The 24,991-nt window shown below is 40.4% G+C and overlaps 2 protein-coding genes across 2 annotated transcripts in view; both read left to right on the forward strand.

The window, feature by feature from the left end:
- The first annotated feature begins 4,232 nt into the window (after positions 1 to 4,232).
- LOC140230186 (histone H4 transcription factor-like) overlaps positions 4,233 to 24,991 on the forward strand; it is a 33,470-nt gene continuing 12,711 nt past the window's right edge. The window contains exons 1-4 of the mRNA XM_072310369.1: positions 4,233 to 4,413; positions 6,375 to 6,598; positions 8,542 to 8,638; positions 23,889 to 24,041. Coding sequence (XP_072166470.1) covers positions 4,233 to 4,413; positions 6,375 to 6,598; positions 8,542 to 8,638; positions 23,889 to 24,041 — 655 coding nt within the window. The remainder of the gene's footprint in view (positions 4,414 to 6,374; positions 6,599 to 8,541; positions 8,639 to 23,888; positions 24,042 to 24,991) is intronic.
- On the forward strand, positions 9,975 to 17,935 carry LOC140229918 (uncharacterized). Its single transcript, XM_072310117.1, has 4 exons — positions 9,975 to 10,352; positions 13,147 to 13,244; positions 14,851 to 14,926; positions 17,634 to 17,935. Exons 1-4 carry the CDS (start codon positions 10,213 to 10,215, stop codon positions 17,689 to 17,691), a joined length of 372 nt encoding a protein of 123 aa, XP_072166218.1. The 5' UTR covers positions 9,975 to 10,212; the 3' UTR covers positions 17,692 to 17,935.

A 24,991-nucleotide genomic window follows, 5' to 3' on the forward strand; every position in this document is an offset into this window, starting at 1 on the left:
CCCGCCTGAAACCCAACCCCTAGCAAACGGGAGACTCCAACTTGATGTGTAGGGTTCTACTTTGATGCTCTCTTGTGCTATCTAACTAGGGCTCAGGCTTATTTTTTCAACACACGATAGAAATAGGCAGTGTATACAACCACACGCGTGTGTCTTTACCATCCAGCCACACGAGTGTGGTTGTAGCCATGGCCCTGGTTGCTGGATACAGCCACACTCGCGTGTATAATGTACTGTACTATGTACATATCCACAAACGCGTAGCGGGAATGTGTGTGTGGCCGGCCACATCAACACGCGATCATGCACCACTGCAAAGCAATGAACATGAACCTGCCTCCTAGATTAATCCTTTTTAATATTATCACACCATCTAGACAAATTTACTTTTTTTTTTCATTTTTAACTTTATTCTCATTTTCTTGATTTGATGAGGTAAATTTAAAGTTATAATTGATCTTGATGCATCGTGTCGTTATTGAGACTTCGCCTTCGTGTCGTTCGTTCGGGTACTCGCAAATCGCGCATCCACGATCCAGCGTACACAGGCAGCCGGCGCGCGAGTCCGGGTCCCTCCTGGGGCAGGCGGCACAACTGCGCTGGCTAGGCTGCAGCTGCACTGAGCGATCGCTAGCACACCACCAGCAGTTTGGCGATGTCAATCCAAAGTCCCCCAATTTAGTGGCAGTTGTAACTTTGCTATTAATTCTAAACCCATCATATCAAGCAAACAAGATGAGAATGGAGCGAAAAATATATTTGTAAAATAACAATATTAAAAGGTATGAAAATGAGGTTACTTTCATCACTTTGTGAGCAAGCTGATTGTGTGGCGTTTACGTGTTTGACATGCACGCACGGCGATCATCTTCTCCGTACCGTGTGTGTACATTGTATCCCTATGTACATAAGGTACATTACACACAAGTGTGGCTGTATCCTGCGACTCGGGCCATGGCTACAACCACACTCGTGTGGCTGGATGGTAAAGACACACGCGTGTGGTTGTATACACTGCCATAGAAATAAGTAAGGAATCCTTTCCAACGGGAGACAAAGAGCCAGGGCAGGAGAAATTAAATCTCAAACGGGAGAACGGGAGATTTTGCAAAAATGGGTTTTCGGCGGGAGATCTCCCGTCGAAAACGGGAGAGTTGGAGTCTCTGATAGTCGAGTAGCTAGGCCTAAGTTGTTGTTGTTGGTGTTTTTTTTTTTTTTGTCAATAGATAGTATTATTAGTAATTACACAATTTGTCTTGAGTTTTACTCACATGTGGAGAAAATATCTAGGCCTAGAATCTAGTCCAAACTGGAAAGCGCCAGCTTCGAATGCGTGGGGTGTAACTTTACAAACTGTTATTTTCCCGCACTAGCCACTATTTATTAGGCACTAACGTTAGTTAAATTTACACTATACTAGTTCCAGCTAGTTGCTCAGCTATCTAATTTCTTCTGCCTCCGCCAAGGGACGAGGTTATGTTTTCTTCGGTGCGGCGTTGCCGTACTGTATTCTGTACGTTGGTTTGTTTGTTTGTTTAATGTTTATTATATTTAGTCTGTTTGTTTATCTGTGTGCAAAATAACTAAAAAAGTTGAGTACGGATTTGGATGAAACGTGCAGGAAGGGTTGAGAATGACACAGGGAACATATGATTACATTTTGGTAGTGATCCAGAAATCTTTATGCATTTTATGAAGGATTTTCGATATTTTGGCAGGTACAACAGTACATTTAGGGTCAATGAACTTGGGAGTTCAAGCTGTGCATTTTTGAGGTTTACATGCACACACTTGTAAAAAGTGCAGGTTCTGGTTTCTGCTAGAGTGAGGCATGCTGCGCCACGCAGCTGAGAGTATGTAACAAAGCCTTCTATATTGGGAAATTGGGTGATTTTTCAGCATGCATACCTACATACAGTAGTACATCAGAACAAATCATGGAAGAGCAAGATCATTGATGGAAAGTAGCTGCTTGGCGGAGGTCTGTGCTCTCAGCCCAGAGTGCTTTTCTAGTTACATACCATTGATACAGCACTGCCTAAAAGTGGCTACTACGTACGGTACTTCTCCGTTCTGGAACGGTTTGAAACCGATGCCGACACCGGTAGGCTACCGGTACCCTCTATTGCCAATACGTGTGAAGTGCACGTCTGTACAAGCGTATTAAATGCTTTTCCAACATGTAAATTTATCATTTTGTTTTTTTCAGTAATATTTGGATAGTAATTTATATTTAAATCCTCAGTGAAGAATAAAAAAACAATTGTGTATAATTTCATGCATGCATTTTTGTTCTTGATGCATAATGCTGTAAATAAAGGGGTGTTGGTGTCAATGTACAGTGCATATAGTAATTGAGCGTTGATGTGTTGGACACTTACCTACCACGGTACCTTGGCCCTTAACCAACGCAATCAACCAACCATATGTGACCCTGCGCCACAAAACCAACAAAAAGTCGCCAGACATGGATTTTTAGTTAAGAGCAGATTCTGAAAGAGCAGACTCTAAGCTTTAAAATGATGTATAACTCAATTCAAATGGAATTCCCTAACTAACTAAATACTGGAAAAAAAGCACACACTCTAGATTTCAAGAAATGAAAGGAGGCCTCTACGACATAGCTGATCATTCTACTCCCCCCCCCCCCCCCAAAAAAAAGGATTGTAGAAAAACTGTTCAAAACACACTTTCCCATCCATGTTGTGAGCCCAAATTTAAGAATAGTGTAGAAGAAGGAAAGCTCTTTCAGAAAATATGAAAAACTCAAAATTGATTCTGTTGACCCATTTCACCTTTTTTGATTTCTCATGTTAAATCAATTAGGGATGCAACTTTTTGTTCGTTTTGTGATGCACGGTCACATGGTAGGCTTATACAGTCAAACCTGTCTATAGCGGCCACCCAAGGGAGACGAAAAAAGTGGCTGTTATAGACAGGTGTCCGCTACAGACGGGTAATCCAACTTTGTGTGCGTTGCCTACATGTACGTACAGTGTATGTATCATCGTTTAATATCATACTTGCCAACTCTACTGCATTTGGCGGTAGACTACCGCTTCTGAAAGATTTTATTAGCATTCGAAAGCTAGCGCTGCTCACATAGGCATCCTGGATTCTACCGCTTTCTCAAATGAAAATGTTGGCAAGTATGTAATATACATCTATAAATACTTAACATGTACATGTATGTGTGTACGTAGGTGTATGCACACGTGTGTTTCATGCATTGAACAATGACTGTGTTTATGAAATTGTTGCACAATAGCATGTGTACAGTCCTGAAGAAAGCTTAACACTAGTGCATTATTGTGACTGAATAAGTGATGAATGCAGCGGTGGCGATCACTGAACATTGCCCAGGAATGACTGGCACGGCTACAAAGCAGAAAAACACGCTGAATTATCGGCTCGGCTACGGCTCCATCGGGTTTTTGGCCGCTTTAGACAGGTTAATCTACCAAAGGAAACAAAATTTGTGGCCACTGGCCGCATTAGACAGATGACTGCTATGCACAGGGTCTTTAACAGGGCTATTCTCTCGGGGGTATTTTTCAGTGGCCGCTATAGACAGGTCACCGCTAAGGCAGGTTTGACTGTATATAAACAAAATGAAAACATATTTGCAAGTTCTTGAATTCGGGTTGAACAATTGTCAACCCATTCAAAACGTGTAGAGAAAATAGTGAACACATTTTTGAGGGTTTTAGAATTCGCACTAGCCAAAATGTAAAATACACGAAAGTTCCTGCATTAACTGTACCAGTATAATGCCAGTAAATCACATCAATTACTTCTGAACACACAACACACTGCTGCTGAGACCTTTGCGGCGAAAGAATCAAATTTGGGTGTCATCGCACCACAATGCTGTAGGCCTAGTCTAATTCAGGTCATTCTGCTGCAGTTGCACAGACGAGCAAGTATCTACAATTGTAAAAACCTCCTGGTGCACCGTCCACTCAAGTAGGCCCTACAGTGTACATGACTGTTAGGTGCATGTCAAGTTTTATTCACCCGTAGAGGATGAGTCCCGAGTATACTCGGGCAGTTGTCTATGGGAAATGTGTATGGTAGCAAAATCAGTCCATCCTCAATGGGTTAACTAGATTCGTGGATTTTTTTTTTTTTTTTCCCCTGTGCTGTTAGTGTGAGCTTGACTCCTGGGGACCAAATTTGACAAATGACATTCATCAGTTCTTGGAACATTAAAAAAAAAAGGAGAGAAAAAAATGGCTCCCGTTCCGATGAAGGATCGCAAGAAGATGGAGCTGCAGTGTGAGTGGGGCAGCTGCCGGGAGAAGTTTGGATCCAGCCAAGCCTTCACAGACCACCTCATCAAGCATGCAGAGGAGTTCATCGCGGGGCGGCTGTCCATCGAGAACTGTCTGTCCGATACGGCGGATGATTCAGGTGAGGCGCAGCGGAGGTTTCCTTTTGAGAGGGTCTGTTAGCAAAATACCTCTGTCCTGTTGCATGTGATGTTCCCTATAATGTACAGGTTATGTACATAATAAATGATGTGTTTGTAATTTGTTTGTATGCCCATACATGTACCATAAAACATAAGTTTGGCAGGAAGCAGGCGTATATCGGTAAATGCACATGGTGCTAGGTGATGAAAATGGGTCCACCAGTTAAGATCATTATGTGCAATGTGAGGTACGGTATAATCAGTGTGGTGAGTTGTTCAGCAGTTTGCATTTAATGTTGCTTTAATGAAGATTTTAGGTGTGGTTGCAGATGTGAAGATGTAAGATGGGTAAGTTTGTAGTAGGCATTTCTCTTTTGTCTGTGCTTGTTTGTTTGATGGGAGTGGGTTGGGGGGTAGGGCAATATGATACAGTGAGTTTAGTAGGCTTAAGATATCTTTATGAATGGATCCGTGTGAATGCATGAGTGCCCTTTCTGACAACTTTGTCCATTGCTGTACTCCATGATGGCGAATTCAACCCCTCCTGAAATTGTCTAGAAGTCCAGATTCACAAAAAATTAGGCTCACTTAATAATATACATGTATGTTGTTTGAAGGTTTGCATGGTGAAGTTAATGAGGGAGAAAGATTTGCGGTGACACCATGTGTATGTAGTCCTTAACCGGATCGTTGTTTGGCAGAAGAGCCTAGAAAGAGGAGAAACGAAGAGGGAAGCGACATATGAGGGTTGTGAGGAGGGCAAAAAGTGAAGAGTGGGGGACAGTAATGGGCTAGAAGTTGAAGTTGCACTAGTGGAGACGGTAGAGAAAGGAACACAGAGAGTGGTAAGGAAGAATAGTGTGAGAATCAAGTAAGATGTTTGGACATCGTTAGAAGGGGAAAGATGAAATAGAAGGGAAGAGGAAGAGGAAGGAGTTGAATGTTGGAGAATCATGGAGATAGGGGAGAGCAGTGAAGATTCATGAAACCAAGAGGAGAACGAAATCGGCGAACAGTGTGGCTATGGAATGCGAATCAATGGAGAAAGGACGAATAATCCCTCGAAGGAGGGGTAAGTAGAGGAGAGATGAGAATATGTCGAGAGAAGGGAGAGAGAGAGAGAGGGGGGGGGGCAATGAAAAGAAAAAGAAAAGAACAAATTGAAATTCAAGACGTAAATTAGAGGGAGCTAGTGTGGATCCTAGAATTAAATGCTGCGGAGGAGAAGAAAAAATGGAGAGGAAAATTGATGACAGTTAAATCCTGAAATGGTTCCTGTGGGAGAAATGCAAAAATAAGAAATTAAAATAAGGTTAAAGTGTAGACCTGAGGAGAGAAGACAAGAGAAATAACCTGTAAAGAAATGTGTAAATTAATGCTAGTGGTCCTGAAAAGGACCATTGGGTTGTATGGAAGGAAGAAATCAAAAGAAAAAGAAGAAAGAAGAGAACAGAAAAGAAAAGAAAAGAAAAGATAAGTAGTGTAGAAACAGACAAAAGTGTAAGAGAGAGAGAGAGAGGAAAGAGAAATGAAACACTGAGTAAAGGTGCTAGTGAAAGTAGAGCAAGAAGTCTAGTTATAAGAATAACTAGGAGAACCGAGGAACTTGACGTTTCGGGCAGGTTGACTGTCCTTCGCCAGAAGTGAAGCGTGATCTGAGAAGAGGCGGGCTATATATGGAGAATGCGGACCTAGATGGAAGTGGTCGGTCGAGGCGGGCTCGCAGGCGGGCTGAGCGTCGGCTGTTGGTGGAGTGTTGCGGTCGTTGATGCGTTCTATTGTTCTTGGAGTGTGTTGATGGCGGAGTACATCTGTGAGGGCTAACTTGGCTGTTAGTAGGTCGTGGCCGGAGATTGGAGTCTGGGTTAGTAGATGGGGTGGACGCCGGTGGTGTGGATGATATATAAATAAATATACATGTACATGGTGTATACAGTATGCCGTTACTGGTTTGTCCTAGAGGAGTACCAGTGTGAGTGGGCGGACTGTGGCCATGTGACGGAGGAAGGGTCCCCCGCCCTGCTGCGACACCTGCTCTTCCACGGCTACCACACACGCATCAAGTGGCAGGGCACGGTGGAGCGTGAGCGCTGCAAGGTGGAGCCCTGCCAGCTGGAGGCCCACAGCCGCAACATCATCCCCGAGGTGCCCAACTCCTTCCGGTGCGGCTGGTGTGACTGCTCGGTGAGTTCTCGTGGTGCGGTCTGCGCCTCACATGGGAGGGGTGGACGAGTGGACAGTGTTTCCCCTGTGCAGTTAAGAAGTGTTTGTACGAATGCATACATGTGCGTTCTTCAAAAGGTAGCAATTGACAGTTTGCAAAGATGTAACACTTTAAACCATCATGCTACTTGCAAACTGCTATTATAGCCAAGTCCGTGGAACCAGCAGTTTTCGTTCATTGTAGTGACGTTTCGTGAAAGGAGAACAAATAAAGTATATAAAGATAGATAGATATTTATATTGGGACTTGAATTTCTACTTAGCTGTGAGTAAATTTTGTTGCAACAGAATTCATTGTAACAGTACTGGTTAGTGTTTAGGAGAGTTTCAATAACGATTTTCCCTTTAAAAAAAAACAACAACAAAACAAGCAGAACCAAAAAAAAAAAAACCAAGCTGAACAAAACAAATGAACAAACAAGCAAGACAACAAAAGAGAACATTGAAGGGACTGTACATTTCTGGTTTAGGTGGGGATTCATCTTTTGAACATTCCTAATTGAGATAATGACAAACCTCTTATGAAATATGAAAGAGCATGTAATTTTAAGAAAGATTCAACGTTTATTTGATGAAAATTGGTGGTTTTCAAATGGCCGAGATATCAAAAAAAAAATGACAATAATAAAAGGCGACAGGCCACGCCTTTTACAAGGATCTCTTTGTTTTACCTTGATTTTTGATATCTCAGCCATTTCAAAAACGATTTTCAGCAAATAACTTTTGATACCCCTTAGAATTGAATGCTCTCTGACATCTCATGGAGTGGTTTCTGAATATCTCTCAAAAAGTTAAAAGCTAAATCCTCACCTCGACCAGAACTGTACACACCCTTCAAGAATAACTGTACATGCTTAAACAAATAGAATATTCAAATTCATGAAATTCTTCCATCGAGGTGTTTTCATTGCAACTGATTGACAAATTGCCCTACATCGACGTAAATAAGCACTGAATTGATCAGTGTTTTAGAAGTAGCCATGATAAAAAATCATGGGCGTACATACTCGCGCAGGATTCGAACCTACGACCTGATCACCGGACAGGCGTCATCTCCACTAGACCACCGAGCTTTCGCCCGACGGCAAGTGTTGGTTCTAATCCTTATCGCATGCAGCGGGTACTGCGTAATTATTCAAATTCATGAAATTCATTCCAGTGATCAGGAGGTCATAGGTTTGAATCCTGCTCGAATATGTACGCCCATGATTTTTTATCATGGCTACTACTAACACACTGATCAATTCAGCGCTTATTTACGTCGATGTTGGGCAAATGGAATATGGTTTCTCTTGATATCTGTGGTTACTTGTTAGATATAATGCAATATGGGGTTTTTGAGGTGGTTTTACTGAGAGGGTTGATGGATGAGTGGGCTGCCACTTCTCAATGACAATAAGCACATTATGTGAGCCCTCAATGAATGAATTAATGTCAAAACTTGGGTTTCACTTTCATGATAGCATCTTTCAGATCTAGTTTCACTTTCTCCTCTGCTACATTCCGTTGAGGATTGTTCAGTGTAGATAATATGTACCTTTATATTAAAGCTCCAGTTGCTCAAACGTGTGGAAGGGTTTCCATAAACCTCCAAATGTAATTCACTTTATTTAAGTGTCTTTCTTGCTATCATATATCGTCGCTGGGGTGACAAAACCTCGTATCTCAAAATTGTCAAATGTTCAGGAGAGCGAAAAAACATGGCGGCCAAAGCACTATAGTGAATGGGAAAGCCTTCTCTTTGACATGTCATGGTGGCTTCATTTTTTGGAGTAAGACAGTTAGGATTTGGCCAAGACATCACTTGACCCATTATTTGACCATTAAGCTAAAAAAAAAAATTTTGACGTTTTTGAGATACGAGGTCTGCAACGATATTTTTCATCCAACCTTCTGCGATCCAGTTTATCTCCAACAATCCGGACTACTTCTACTGCCATGTGGAGATGCACGGCAAAATGGCGGAAAGCAGCAAGGGCATTTACGCATGCCAGTGGACAGGTATTGTAGAAGTATTTCGTTGCATCATGTAATTGGCCATTACATTCTGTAGATCTCATGTGGTATCCCAAGTCACTGGAAGTTGATTGCTGATGTTTAGGGAGTATTTAAAACAAATCAAAAAAGTGAAATGTACCTCAGATGAAAGGTGAGGTTCTGCAGCATTTGTGGGATAGTATCTCAAACATGGCTGCAGTATACTTTTGGAATTGATTTGTTCCAGCTCTGCTAAGTCCTGTTTAACAGGTTTTATAGTACAGATATTATACAGTGCATCGTGGCTTGCAATGCATTTGCTCTATACAATTCTCTCAGAGAATTAATGCTTGTATACTTATCTTTACATGTATGGGAATTATTAAAAGAATGTATATGTGCATGTTTATCTAACACACAAATGATGACATAAATGGTATCCCGGTGTACCAAATAAAAATCAGCCATTTTGTTGAATTATTTATTTTTTTAAAAAGGTTGTACCCTGGGTGCCAAAAAGAGGAAATTATTTTGGTGCTGGAGCTAGCGCGCGCTAGCCAGTGCACTGCACTGCACTAAAGCCCACACTAGTGGTATCACAGTGTGCCATGCATGCATAGTATAACATGCATTGCCATGGGAATGACTATGTACACGCACACACAGTGCATGCATTTTTCTCTGGCTGTCCTCTAGTGGCTGTGAGGTGGCGCTACACAACGCGGTAACCCGGGGTACTACGGTACCCCGGGGTAACGCGTGATGCATCAAATAGTGAATAGTCATGAGTGCAAAGTCTTGTTCCATTGCTCGAGTAAAGACAATACACTATTTGTTTTGTTTGTGGTCCACACTGATTGTTGAATATATAGTACAGAATGGCAACAAAATTTATGTGTAAGGAGAATGGTTGTACAATTTTATTTTGGCACAGTGTTTGCAAAAGTGATCAGTTGAAATAACTATGGGATAGTCATGATCCTAACACAGTATGCAATGTAAATCAGTGACTTTAGCCATGCAATGTACAAAATTACCTTTACAGTATGTCCCCCAAAACATTACAACGGATTTCCTCATTGATAACTTTTAAAGTGCGTCTGCACTGGCAAGAAACATGTCTAGCGCCATCATAAGGCTCATTTTTCTCTGTGGTGCCCAGCATTTCCCCCATAATGCCAAGCGGCGTGCAGCAATTAACCCCTTCCACACTGAATTCTGAAATCCCCATAGACTTAACACACAGACCACCAGGTTCCCGTAGGGGATGGCCTTGCAGCGCAGCGGCTTGCTTCGATCCCGCATTATGCGCAGTCCAGTGCATAGTATGTATACCATGATCGATGGTACATCCCATGGTTATGCGTACGTTGTCACGTAAATCACTTCGCGATCTGTTCGGTGCTTTCAAACACTGTCTTCAACACTCAGATCGTTTATTCTGATCTTTGTGTCGAACTTCAATCTGCGTGCCATTATGTCGCGGATACGACTTGGTAAATGCTGGATCCAGTGGGAGGAGGTGCGAGCTGTTTATCGGCAAGAAATGAACAAGATAAACGTTGCCCTTCACGGCCCATCAAGCCATTCAACACAGGATGACTTTGCTGGTCATCTGCTGGATGTCCACCACTCGCACTGGGCATCAGCACTGTGTGCCAGGATTATTGCGGGATCAACCCGTTGTGAAAGTTTCTACATGCACTCAGACTGAGTCAGAAGCCTCTGATAAGCCAAGGTGGGTGAAACTCAACTTGTATGATATATAATTGTACCTATTTTTTATTCAGTTGCAAATGACATTCACTGAACGCTGAATTTATAACCTTCCAAATCCATGTAACGATAACGTTACCGTTACTTGAATTACCGGTACAGTTGTACCGCAGCGTTGATCATGCAACTATCGCGATGAACGATGACACAATTTAAAACAGCCTTATTCACATTTTTTTAAAAAATGATTATCACAATAAATACTGACGTCCAACTTACGACAAAAAGTACTATGATGACTCAATGACTAGACCTAGGCCTGATTAAGTCAATTAGTGAACGTGTACGGTCACAGTAGTAGACCCAGCCATACATGTAAATTATCACTAGCCGTATATGAACGTTTTCATTTTTAGCTTATTGTTCCTCACTAACCCAGCCTCAACAAATTGTCAAAATTTCTAGGAAGGGAAATCATGATCAATTCAAGATATGTTATCTGTTTTCCAATTGCAATCTCGAGATTGGTGTCATTTCTCACATGTGTGGTAATATTCAGGGGGACAGCACATCAGCTGTACATAGAAAGTCTATACTTGTAGGCCTAGATCTACAGTAGGACTAGGAACCGCGTGTACATTTGCTCTGGTACTACTAGTCACTACTAGACTACTAGTGCTGACTGTAGTACTAACGTTAGATCTGTAACTCTTACCGTCTAGTTATCTTAGTACTAGCAAAGATTTATGTGCGAGAGATAACGCATCTGGAGCTTTCATCACTCATTGTGTTGGACTTCATGAAAACTCAATAAAGAGCATGAAATTTGAAGGAATATTTTTCTGCACATCGTGTAGTATATCTAAATCAGCTATTGAAAATAATTTTTGGTCGTACAAAACCTTATGGTGATAAAATGCTTGACTACATGTACAGTTGTAGCGACAGTCTTATACAGGGCAGCTTGCATGCAACGTTGCAGACAACTGGGTGCAATTGAACTCACATGGTGACCGGCAATAGATTGCGCAGACCTGCAGCCTGTGCCTCCATGGGATATGGGTTACCACTTATCGCACAATCCTGCAGGCAACACCTCCACTGGTTACAAAAATAAGATTTGGTATTCAAACCCTTGGACTGACTGGAGGCCCTGGCTGCAGGATTGCACAATCTATCGTTGGTCAGATTTTGTGAGCTCACTTGCACCTAGTTGCCAGCGCCGTTGCATTGCGAGCTGGACTGTATGAAAGACGTAGACATAATTCATTATGCCTTTCATACATGTACGTACCTGTACTGTACTTTTTCAAGTATGGTTACAGTTGTAGTTCCCTGTTTCGGTAGGTTGTATAATATAACAACTAAGGACAGTTGGGGCTCAGTAACTGGACACCAATTTTACTAAGATTTAAAATGAGAAAATTTGGGTGTTTTTTACGTCAAATGGCCAAGGTCAAAGAGAGCATATCAGAATAAATTGATTTGATTTGTGGGCATTATTGGAAATACAAGGCCAGAACAAAAGGAAGGTACAGGCACATTTGTACAATGTATAATTGTCACACATGCAAAACTGCTATTTCATACATTTACACTGTACAGACCCTACACGCCAATGTACACTCCCATCAAATTCAGCACCTTTTCTTTGCCATCATAATATCAATATACAGTGTAGTAGAAATACTGATTTCTTGATGTCAAGATAGCTTTGTAGCGGAGTAATTGGCTGTCCTTGAGTGGTATACCTGATCAATTATGTGAAGCCAGATGAATATTGCACAATGGACGAGTGTAATATTCGTCAAGCTGAATGCAATATGTCTGGTATACCATGAAAGGGTAGCCAATATTATGATTATTATGTAGATCTGCCCCCAAAGATGCGTGAACAGTGGTTTGGAATTCATGGAAATCGCTTAAATTGAAATTGCATTTTACACTAGTTTATGAAATGAAAGAATTCCATGTCTCATCCACCTTTACTGGTACGAAAGCACAGTCGCACGCTACTCTAGCGCACTGTCATACCATCTCAGTAGGCTACCGGGCCATGCAGTATGGTGTATTGTTTCACAGAAATCTTTTACAGTAACCTATTGGGATTTTCATCTTTCTTCAACATGGTCATTGCTGCATGATTGGTAATAAAGGGGACAGACTACATGTTTTTAGTGTGCTGCTGAAACCTCTCATATAATATTCACTAATGTGATATGAAAAGTCTGGGGTACAGTACATTTGTATGCATGGTATCCAACTAACATTATGTTTTATGCTGTACTGCTCTTGCCTTGATTTACCTTGATGTTGGGCATAAAGTATACACGATGTATAAACTTATTTGCCCCTGTGCATCTTCTTTGTGTTAGTTCTCGGTCATCAGAATAATCTGACTTACTTGTAGCCTCTGCAGCTGATAGCACAACATCACAGACAGAAACCATCTCCACCTCTGCAGTTGCTGACAAACATTGTACAGCATTGTCTTCTTTGAGGTTGTGCTCCTCTGAAATATGTAGTGCATTGTCAATCACCTCAGAATCCATAATGTCCACTGGACGATTTTGATTGCATGGAAACCTTACTCTTTGCATGCTCTGCAGGTTGATTAAAAAGGTATTTTACACACAGAGGTCAGCTACAGTGTCTAACAGAGCCCTAAGGCGATGTCAATGTTTCAAGGCACTCTTGGAATTTTGTGCCAATGGAAATACATTGTGTGGAATAACAATGAGATTTAATTTTTCTTCAAAGTTAGATGTCTTTGGTTATATTGTGTAGTACAAGCTGTCAGTTCATATGTTTTTCAGAGCAACTACTGCTGAAGATCTACCTGCAGGAAGCTCTGTCCAGATACGTCTCGAACTCCCAAGGACTCAAGAATTGGGCCAGCCGGTAGATACTTCAAGTGAGATTTCTTGAAGCGTACATTGTAGTATTGATAGGGTCCGAAATTTATTTTGTGATCATTGTTTGTTCTTACAGCATAATCCTGTCGGGATGGATAACAAAAATATCCTATAAACCCAGAGATGCCGACTATTCTGGAATATTCATTAAGCCTGTCAATAGCCCTCCCCCATACAGTTTGTTTTTCCTGAGTGGCTAATAGTAGATGGTTGCCTCTGAAGACACAGTACATGAATAGTGTAATGTATTCATACACAAACCTCCTTATCATCTGTTCGGTGATACGAAAAAAAAAAAAAAAGGTGACTTACAGTTACTAAGTAAGTTCAAACTCAAGACCTTCATTGGTCAACTAAAGCAGTCATGACATTGGGATGAGTTATTTTGATTTGGATAGATATACTGATATCTAACACCAAACATGGAAAATAGCTCATGACTGGCCAATTTCTGGATACCTTGTAACGAACAGTGCTGGGAATTCATCTGACTTCTTGAGTCTTTTGCTGATTTTACCCATAAAATAGCATGCAGTATTTAGGATGTATCCTGCTGGAAACATCAAGTTATATACCGGTATTCATTGTTCCTGTTATTTCTTTCCAGAAATGTTCTGCTGAAGTGGAAGTTTACCATCAGCAAAATTAGTGTTATTTTAAGTTCTGCAGCCCAAGATATCTTCGGCCTCGTATCTCAGAGGAAAAATGCCAGCTGAAATAACTTGTGCATTGGAAGCAATGTTCTGAATAAGGAATGAAAGAATGCAAATGGCCATCCAACTGATCCAAATGTTCCTCTCAGAGAAAACATTAAAAAAAAACATGTTTTCTTTGGTCAGAATACTGCCTTTAGTATACCAGACGATGTTTAGTTTGTGAGTTATTCAGAAAAAATGTTTTTATTTCGTATACCGGTATACAAATCAATTGATTTTATTAAAACTCTTAAAACCATTGCTTTGATAAGAGTGTGATCCCTCAGCTTCATTGTAAAGGAACAATACATGTGTACTCTATACTCTACACAGTGTGTCCTACAGTGTATACCCATTGACCAATTACCATTCAATTTTAGGAGTTTGTTGTGAAAGAATGTTTGTAACCTTTACTTTTTGAGAAGTACACTGTATTATACTCAAGATCATTGCTGCTGTTTGCCACACATCAACTTTTCATGGTAAATGCACTGTACAATGATTGCCTTTTCAATATGTTATTCCCATCCATATTAAAAAGACAATATCGTGATCACAAATTGTGTGTAAAAGAGCATTTGCAACACCCTATATCTGCACTTTTTTTCAGCCAATTAGCATATAAATATTTTTGGGTACATTTTTTTTTCACGTATCCCTGAGAATTTTCTTGACCATAATACATACTGATGTGTTCTTTCTAGGAGTGTTGTGCTACCTTGCTCGTTGATAACTAGGACTCTAAAAATCTAGGATCAAACTGTAAAATTTTGTACTCGACTCGACATGAAAATGTCATTTACTGACACTCATTCGGAAAATATATGTCATTAGTATAATTGAAAGTAATTATCACTTTGTTTCATTACATGTATGTGGTTAATTAAGTATGCTTTGTTTGTGTTTACAGCTCCTAGGAGAGCTCCTCTGCGCAGAGGAGTGTTGTTTTCACCGATCAACTCTAAGACCCTCCTGAACCAAGTCAGGTGAGTATCAAACTAAAAATTATCATTGTTATGCACAGGCTTATTGACAATAAAATGCCCACAAATTTGACCATGAATCCTTTTTATTCCTCTGTCCGATGGGTGCTTGAGGCATGATATTTTTGGGTTGTAGGTCTGTCTGTCTACTTTAGTATACGCGATAACTTGAGTAATACTGAGCGGAATTTGACCAAACATAGTCCGACTATGAAGTATGATTGGGCAATCACTTGATTAGAAATTGGTCGTAGGTCAAAAGTGAAGGTCATCTAAAACAGTTTATGCAATAACTCAAGACTGTATTGAGCAAATTTCAGCAAACTTGGCACAAGGGTAAAATATGATAGGGCACTAACTTGATAACATTTTGTGTAAAATTGGCAAGAGTCAAAGGTCAAGGTCAAATTCTTTAAAATTCACTGTGTGATATTAAAACTCAAGACTGGATCAAGCAAATTTCACTAAACTTTGCACAAGGGTGAAGCAAGGTGGGATAATCACTTGATTAGACTTAGGGTAAAATTGGGTAAAACTTCAAGGGTGGATGTAGCAAATCTCAATAAACTAGAGCAATGTACAATGTACATATACCTCAAACAAACATAATGAATGTTCGATATTCTGAAGGTTCATTATTCCGAAGGTTCGTTACTCCGAAACACACATATTCCCAATACCTAGAGGTTCGTTAATCCGAAAATGAAAAAGGTTCATCAATCTGAACATTTGTGGCGTTATTCCAAAGATTTGTTAATCTGAAATGATATTTGGAAAAACAAATCTTCGGAATAACGAATCTGCGGACTGAAGAGCCTTCGGAATGACAAACCTTTGGAATAACGAGCTGTAACCCTATTGGGTACCATGTTACCAGGTCTAATAATTGGGGTCTGTGACAAGACTATACTCTTGGCGCTGTTCCCAGGCCATGACCAGGTGCCAGTTGTAATACGATCTCACGAAAGAATGCTTGTGCGCGCCGTGTTCCTTTGTCGGTAGCCCTTCCCAGGCCCCAACCCTGTCTAGCACTTCTGTCTCTTTACTAGTAGTTGGTGTTTTTGTTTTTCTGATGGTAGTGGTCTCTGTCTTGGGTCTGTGTGTGTTTTGCATCTTTCATGTGCGAGGGGAAAAAAAAGAGACAGAAAAGAACTTCAAGAATTTGAGGAAGTCTTGCGGATTTTCTTTCTCGTCATTCACGCTAGGGGAAAAAGGAGGGGGGGGTATTTTTTTCTGAATTGTTCATGGCAGGGGAAAGAGGAGACAGGGAGAGAAGCGTTTGTTGCTCTTTTTTCTCTTCAATCCTGTTTACATACATTTAGTTACACTGAAGCATTGATAAAGATTTGCTGCTGTGAAGTCAATAGGACATTAAAATAAGAAGCCTCCCATTTACTTCTGTTCATCGAATCTTCACCTAACTACTGTACCTTTAGAGTATGGTAACAGGAATAGCAGAAATAGTTCTGGTTACCTTGACATGTGTTTGCAAGGAAATCGTGGATGCACTTGAAAAATAGTAGACTTTTTGAAGCTTGAAGTTTGTTATGAAGCCACATATACAGTGTACAAGTTTTGTACATGTAGGGCTCATCAGTTGTTCGATTTCGGTATGAATTTGGAAAGGTTGCAACACAGTTTAGTTAGCACAATTTCGTCAATTCCAAATCAAATTTAGGAGACAGAATCAATTTTCTAAGCCAAGTATCGGAAATCCCAATCAGAGCTGCATATGATAAATTGATATGTCGTGTTACATTGTATCTTGTAGTTTAGTAATGACCAAAGATTCAGGGTTACCTCAAGAAAATCTGATGCATTGCTAAATGAATTACAATATGGAAGATATATTGGTACAATGAAAGATTTTCTACATGATTTGACTCACAAATATTGATTAAGTTGACTGACAAACTTATGTACCTGAACCCATATACTCAACATAAAATATTTTAGAAACGTATTTGCCATAAAACCATCATACTAATGTGACGCCTAGAGCATATAAGTCCAAAGACAATGTTTTATAGTGGTAATTTAATCGCCTGTGGCTTGTGGGGTTTGATAAGACGGGGTTTGGTTTTCCCACAGACCGTATTGAATTTGGAGGAGAAACTTGCAATCTGCTCCATAAACCATTTTCGTACTGTATCCAGATTTACACAATTATACTTGTTTCCTTCCATGCGCTCATTGACAACAATTCGAAGAACTTGTCACAGACAGTCAGAATATATAATCTTCCTTGTTCACGACGCTGTTACAAACTTCACATGAGCGCGGACAAAGTTTGTTGGGTTGTCATTATTTGCTTACAAAAATACAATCTGAATACATGAGAAACCCGTTCATTAGCATTGACAACAATTCTAGAACCTGCAACAAACAATACTGGACACAAGAGACACAATATGGTTTTATGCTCCTACTTGCTCCCGAAGCTCGGACAAGCATCGCATGAGCTCGAACAAGCTTTTAGGGTCGCCATATGGGCATCCTTTATTGCAGCAACAAGTCTTAATACATGATAATATCATCTATTACCATTGAATGTTATGATGTCTAGTCAACCAACATGCAAACAAAAACAAACAATCAACAGTCAATGAATTAATGCATGCACATTTTGTGTTACAGTACTTTTGATGTACAGCTGTAGGCAGAATTTGTTTCATTATTTTTCTTATTTATTTCTGTCTCTCATGTGTAGGCCAAGGTGGAGGCGCTCACCAGGGATCAAGTCAATGAGCTGGCCATCACGAACTTGAAAAGGACAGCTGGACTATTCGAAGATTTCTTCGAGCAGTTTGTTCATCCACCGCCACAGCCGCCACGAGAGCCAGAGCCAGAAGCCGTGCCTCCATGGTGCAAATGTGGGCGGTGCAGGGAGATGGCGCATGACGTAGAGAAAAAATGCTGCAGAAAAGCTAACATGCAGTGTCACTCGCTCTCTGCACGATTCCGTTGCCTCTGTTTGGACCCAGCTGTACTCGACATCGTTCGCCACAACCTGGACAACCAGCACGCCTGGGCCGCAGACAGGGGCAACAGATCATACCGTCGCGCGTCATATCGCACATACATTGTACGTCCATTGGCAGCACGACAAATTGGGCGCTGGCAATCGAAGAGTGGTTCCCTCCTGTTCTGTCTGGGCCATTAGAACCTAGTACAGTACTCATCTGCTAACGGGCACTATGTAGGTTATCAGGAGGTCAAAGGGTACCGAGATGGTTATAGGGTCGAACTTTATACTCCTTCCACAACCATTTTCCTTGTATCTTGGATCTTGCAACATACTTTCAATAGACAACACTGGTTGCTCTTAGTTTGGTTAGGTCTTACGATTATTCTATGAGATGTGTGCTCATAGTACATATAACATAGTGAAGTATCCCTTTGTTGTAGGCCTACTATCTATTACGCATGAGTGATTCTTTATGCACTTATATGCAGGTATCAATTACTGTATGAGACATTATGTTCATTTCAAGACACTAGTGATATTGTAAAATGCTGAATAGGTGAGTAAATCTAACAGAACACGCCAGAGATGACGAACTTCCTTTGTGGCTGATACATGTATAAAACTACATGTGGAAAAAAAAATTGTACAAGACATTTTACCGATATGTGTATACAAGTATGTATTGGATGGAGATATTTCTAAACATTTTCTTTGTATTTTTATTGTCTGCAAAGGCTGCAGATATTTCTAAACATTTTCTTTGTATTTTTATTGTCTGCAAAGCTACTTATTATGCCTCCATCTTGCGGTAACTAGTTATTTAGACTTTGTTTCACCCCATCCCTATGCTAAAACGTTTGTATGCACATTCTGCCAGCAAAACATATATGAATATGATATGCACATCCTCATTGACAGAACAGGGTTTATAGTTCGTGAGGTGGGATGCTTCTCTATATCAACACATGGCGGTCTATCTCCTACCTCCATGATAAACTGTTGGTTTGATGTAGACTGTGAAGTTCGCAACTCGACATCATCATGGATTTGAAGGTTGAAAATGGCAAAGCCTCTTATCCCCCAAAATATACAAGACAGAATATGTGCAAGATTTACATGCAAACGGGATGTGCTCACCCTTGTCAAAATCCCTGTGCAGTGGATGGTGAAAGAAATATATAATGTAAGTTGGTGTGTTGTCATTATGCCTACACATACATTAACTGTGGTAGTGAGTGTTTGGTGTATTTCCTACAGATCTCGTTTTGATAATATATTTTTCTCTGTGGTTGGTTTTCACATTAGCACAAGCTAATCCTATCCCTTTAGCATTTGTACATGATAACCATGGTACTATACATGTGTATTGAAACAGTTTTGCAATAAACACAAAGAGCAAAGAAGGAAACAATCACTCGTTTCTTTTTCTGTCCTAGGTGTCCTGAGATTTATGCAACTAACTCTGGTAAAGAAGGAAACGCGACTTCGTTTCTGAGTCCGACATCAATACTCACAAATCTTGTGTTCCACTTTGTTCCACTCACCTGCATAGCGTACTAGACCAGTTTTGTAGTGAATTTCAAGTTATATTTTCGTCCCTGCTTAGTGGCAGAAACAGCTCAGAGAACCTGTCAAAAATAGTTGGATTCAGAGTTCTGACTGAAATTCCTCCTGAATGTTGGAATAAACACCTTATGAGCTGGAACAAGCTCTCGAATTGGTCTAGAAATCATTGGAAGTATGCATGAAATTTGAACACTAAGCCATGTCTTGCTCGACTATTTCAGTTACCACACTAAGGTCAGAATTCCTAATCACAAGTAGCCCGCATTTCATGTAGAAACATTGCGAACAACATCCGACTATACAGGTCACAAAAAGATACATTTATCGATACGATATGACCACTTTATTTTTATTTTGAGGTTATTGAGAATTTGCTAATTGATCTGTAGAGGGAATTTAGGCGTTTTATTTGCCAACCCGCACGACAGCAGAGCATTTTGTAACGTACAGTTGTATTCGAACAGACCATTTCCATAATGTATTCAAATTTATGAACATTTCCTTACCTGCACCGTGACAGAGACTATTCAACCTGTGCCAAAAACATTTGGATCCAAAAGATAGAATACAGGGTTAGAATTGGTTGCTTGCAAAGGGTTGCTATGGAGATCCTTTGTTGCAGAAGTTTGCATACAATATGCAGTACACTAATAACATGGTATACATTCCGAAATTTATCCTGTCACAAGCAGTAGACAATTTTAGTTGTGTACACGTATTAAAATTCATGGACATTTTTTCTTCCCCGAGTGATGACAGTTCATGTGACTTTTTGCTAAGACGATTACTGTCTTGAAAATCAGCGCAGATTGTATTTGCTGAAAAGGGTCGGACATTTCGGTCAAAGTTTCGGACAAAGTAGAGATCCTTTGTTCAAGAATACACAAAACCTATAATATCAGGAAAGCACTGTATGTCGTATACATATTGTATTAGATTGTGTGTATCATGCATCTGTCCACATGACAAATATTCCTTGTGATGATATTCCAGCAGAATTACACCTGTTGTTTACTGAACATCATTACTGGCGTCATGTGGGGTGTACATGCCTTTTGGTTATTTGTTAGTAATGACAAAACCTTAGTGACGGCTCAATAAACGTTCGTATTGAGTTCACTTCTACAATCATGGATTCCCTAGCAACCCTAAAGCTATAGACAGGGCTCATGTAATGTTTGTCTGAGCTTCGGGATAAACCAAGTTATAACCCTGCACCTGCATGTGCATGGATTCCGTCTTTTGAATCAAATTTTCTGCAACATTATCTTTGGATGGTACTATAAGTAGTCAGTGTGCAAAGGGACGAAATTATAAAGTTGAATTCATTACGAATCATTAGTGCTCACGGATGAAAAGTTTTGCAAGGGTACAAATTCAGAATTGGCAATATGCACCTGCCTACTGGCCTAACTAAGTCCTTTGTGGTCTGATCCTTCTGGAGATGTGTGTTTGGCAAAAGATAAAGAGTAATACACCTGAATCTCCTATATCTCGGTATAAAAATACCTAAAATGTTGTTCATTGGTGCGATGCTTTCATAAGTTATTCAGCTGAAAACATTTTCTGTGTAAACCTTCAATTTCGCTGGATATACAATGTACTGTAATTTCATGGTCCCAAGGACTCCTTCATAATGAGTTTCTATGCAAGCCTTTCACTTGCTTCTTTTGGACAATTTCTATATTATTTGGTAGCCTTTGCTGCGCAAATTTCAAGAGGTTTGTTTTTAACAGGGAGATGGAATCCACCGAGGCCTGGTTTTATGTATGTTGCAGAGTTGCCATTTCTGAAATACTTGTCCATTAGATTTGTTATTCTGTGACAAGACTGATTAAGAGTATTTTGCAGATTGGATTTCAACACTTCATGAAGTAATTTATCATTATTATTATTACTGTATCATTATTATTATTGTCACTACTATACTACTACTGCTTCTGCTGATACATTACTTGTACTACTAATACTACTACTATTCTTATTCTTATTATTATCACCATTATCATCCTCATTGTTACTATCATCATTATTATAAGGACCTAGCTACTATCTTCAACCACCTACTATCGACCATCTTCAGTAACATTCATGGACACGGGTTTTAGTCGTCCTTCTCGATCTTTACTGTTTTGATTCCTGGACTGTTTATTTTTTTTTTTATTTATTGACATATTCATATTTATGCATGCGATTCATGTTTTACAAGCATTTGTACAGTTGTAGCCGTAGGGCCTTGACATTGATTATGATATACAACTGTACATGTAATGAAAAAATAAACAACACAAAATCAACTATGCAAAACGTACGGGAAAGTGAGGTATAGCGAAACCGTTATCGGTGTATCGCCTACACAGGGAGATAGGATACCGCGGAGATCGAGGTGGGTGATAAATTTTCGTGGAAATGTGATTGATCGTTGGTACAATACGTGTTCATGCTGTGCTACGTTTATTTACGAGCTGGAATTGACAACCAACAAACTAAATGCGATCACTAATCACATGTCATCATAATTGACCAACCCATAATCAGGCGAATAATTATAGTTCAGAAGTTACAAATCCCAGCTCGCTGGCCCGACGAAGAAACCGACGGCCACATTACAGTACTAGTAATTCACCGCCCAGCGATGTTTTTCTGCTCGCTACGCTGGTGAGTAGGTCATTGGGCTGAGTGAGTGGATTGTCGTGGATCTCTCTCGCGACAAGTAACCCGTTCCCTCGCGATCGGCCGAAAGATCGAGGCCGCGCCGGGCGGGCCGGGCTGGGCTCTCGGTACCCCACCATAATATGCACTGCTTGTGTGTGTTTTCTCGGCTCTGCGTATGCGCACAAGCTGCTGTGAGATCGTGCGCTGACCGGCAGGCGGCGATCAGCGCAGCCACAGTATAAAATAACGATGTAACCACAGAACTAGAGTTTTGACTAGAGTTCCGTGGATGTAACCCGGCCACAGGAAGTTTTGATAGATGGCGCTCTTTACAAAAAAAGTTCTGGCATCAAAATAATGACTAGTGCAGACGGGCTTTAATGTGATTAAATTTTATGAATGCTATTGCAGGGTCTAAGAATATACCATCTCACCTGTATTTGCAGGAAACCCCATTCAATTTGTTTAAGTGGTCACAGAGAAATGTGGATCTTTATAAAGCATGTCATGGGTCTGTTTCTCCAAGTTTAGCACTTGGATGCTCTTGGAACTGCACATTAAAGTGAGAACACAACGGACAGAACTTGGACGGAAGGGATTCGTGACGTGCTTTATAAAGATCCTCATTTATCTTTGACCACCGAAGCAAATCGAATGTGGTTTTCTGTAAGATGTGAGCAATGAGTTATAGTTTCATATCCTGAAATTGTATACCCCCCCCCCCCCCATGACTCACTATTTCTGAAGTTGTCGTTGCGGAGGTTACTGTTGTAATCTTTTTATTTTTTTATTCTTTATTCTTTATTTTGGACATACGGTACAAATTGCACAGCTTAACAGTGACAGCATGCAATGATGCTTTTATTTGATCACGTGACGGACAAGTGACTAGTTGGATGGCCAGAATCATTTTAGGGATTGTATCATCATGCATACTATAGTGGACTCCCATTATAACGAAGTCCTCGGGACCGGCAGTTTCTTTCGTTACATCCAAATTTTGTTAGAACCAAACAAATAAACAGTAGAAAACAAAGAACATGTAATGTTGCCGCCTGAATTTTTATTTCGTTGCAACCGGAATTTCGTTATACTGTTGAATGGATATTTTCAAGCGAGTAATTTTTCACGCTCAGCCGGGTAAGATGGATTTTGCATGTTTTTAATTCCGCGGAATCAGGACATTAACTACTGGAACATATGGCATGCAAAAATATTCATGTGCTTTCATTTTCGCGCTAGCGTCTAGTTGTGCGAAATGCGCGAAAATTTCCACACCGCGAAAATTTCCTCTTTTACAGTAACCGTGTTCGTTATTACGGGAGTGCACTCTATTACCTCTGCCAAGGAAGGAGGTTGTGTTTTTATCGGTGTTGGTTCGTTTGTCTATTTGTAAAATAGCTCAAAAATTTGTCAACAAATTTGAATGAAACTTGCAAGAAAAGGTGATAATGACACAAGGAACAGATGATTAGATTTTTGTTGTGATCTTTGAATTTTTATGAACTTTTGACAGATTTTTTATCTTTTGTCACATAGGGTCAATGAACTTGGAGCTCAGACTGCACATTCTAATTTTTCCATTCGCTACACTACAGTGTGTGCTCTGTTCCAGAGAAGCGCTGTGCTGCTGGAAACTGATGATGCAAACAAAAGGATTCTACTGGGAAAATTTGACATTTTCAGCATGCGTGTATGGGTGGAAATGAGCTGTTCAGTGGAAGTCTGCTCTCTGAGTGCTTTTCGAGTTTTGTTTGTGTTATGTTTGTCTTCCAGATTGCCACTCGAAGACGAAAAACATATACAAGCTGAGGGAACACCTTCGTTGCCACTCCCAGGAAAAGCGCTTCGGGTGCTCCCAGTGCGGCGGGCTCTTCAGCAACAGGACCAAGTTCTTCGACCACATCCGACGGCAGGGCATCCTTGACGGTAAAGTGGGCGGGGACAGTTAGACAGTGGGCGGGGACAGCGGGTGGGGCAATGATTGGGCATGGAAGTGGGCTGGGCAATGAGTGGGCGTGGTTATGGGCAGGGCAGGCTGCAGTTGGTATTTTCGCATACAGATATTTTCGCGAATGAGGAGGTCACAGACATTTTTGCGAATTGACACCAAAGTTATCATAAGTGCACCATTACCCTAACACATGGCGACATTTTTGCGTGTTTAAATCGCATTCCAACAGCAATTGGTGAAATTTGCGAAAATTAAACCCTTTGCAAAAATAACAGCTTTCATATTCAATAGTGTTGACTGTGGGCCATCATGCCAACTTTGTAGTATGTGACTGTGTATGACTTGCATATCTCCCAACCATTCTGAATTTGGAGGGAAGAATCTGAAATTTTACCATTCCCAGCTGTTGGTAATTTTGCTGCACACTCATTTGGGAGTTGCTCATCCTTTGCTTCTTTTGGGCCAGATCATCCCTATTGTTAAAGGACAAGTTCACCTTCATAAACATAAGGATTGAGAGAATGCAGCAATATTAGCAGAACACATAAGTGAAAGTTTGAGGAAAATTGGACAATCGATGCAAAAGTTATGAATTTCTAAAATTTTTGTGTTGGAACCGCTGGATGAGGAGACTGCTAAGGCTTGTGATGTCATATGAGTACAACAGTATAAAGAAAATGTAAAGAAAATTCAACATACAGTTAAACTCGCCTAAGTCGACGTCGCATATGTCGAATTATCGCGTAAGTCGATGATTTTAAAAAGTCCCGATTTTTCCCCATTGACGTACGTGTATTAATTCACTCACAAGTTGAATTTTGTAAGTCGAATACTCGCCTAAGTCGATGAAATTCCAAGAACACTTTCACGGAAAAACCATTGAATTCACTGTGCCTAAGTCAAATAAGATTTTATTGTGTAATAA

The sequence above is a fragment of the Diadema setosum genome, chromosome 6 (genome assembly GCF_964275005.1).
Source record: "Diadema setosum chromosome 6, eeDiaSeto1, whole genome shotgun sequence".
In the NCBI taxonomy this organism is placed as follows: Eukaryota; Metazoa; Echinodermata; class Echinoidea; order Diadematoida; family Diadematidae; genus Diadema; species Diadema setosum.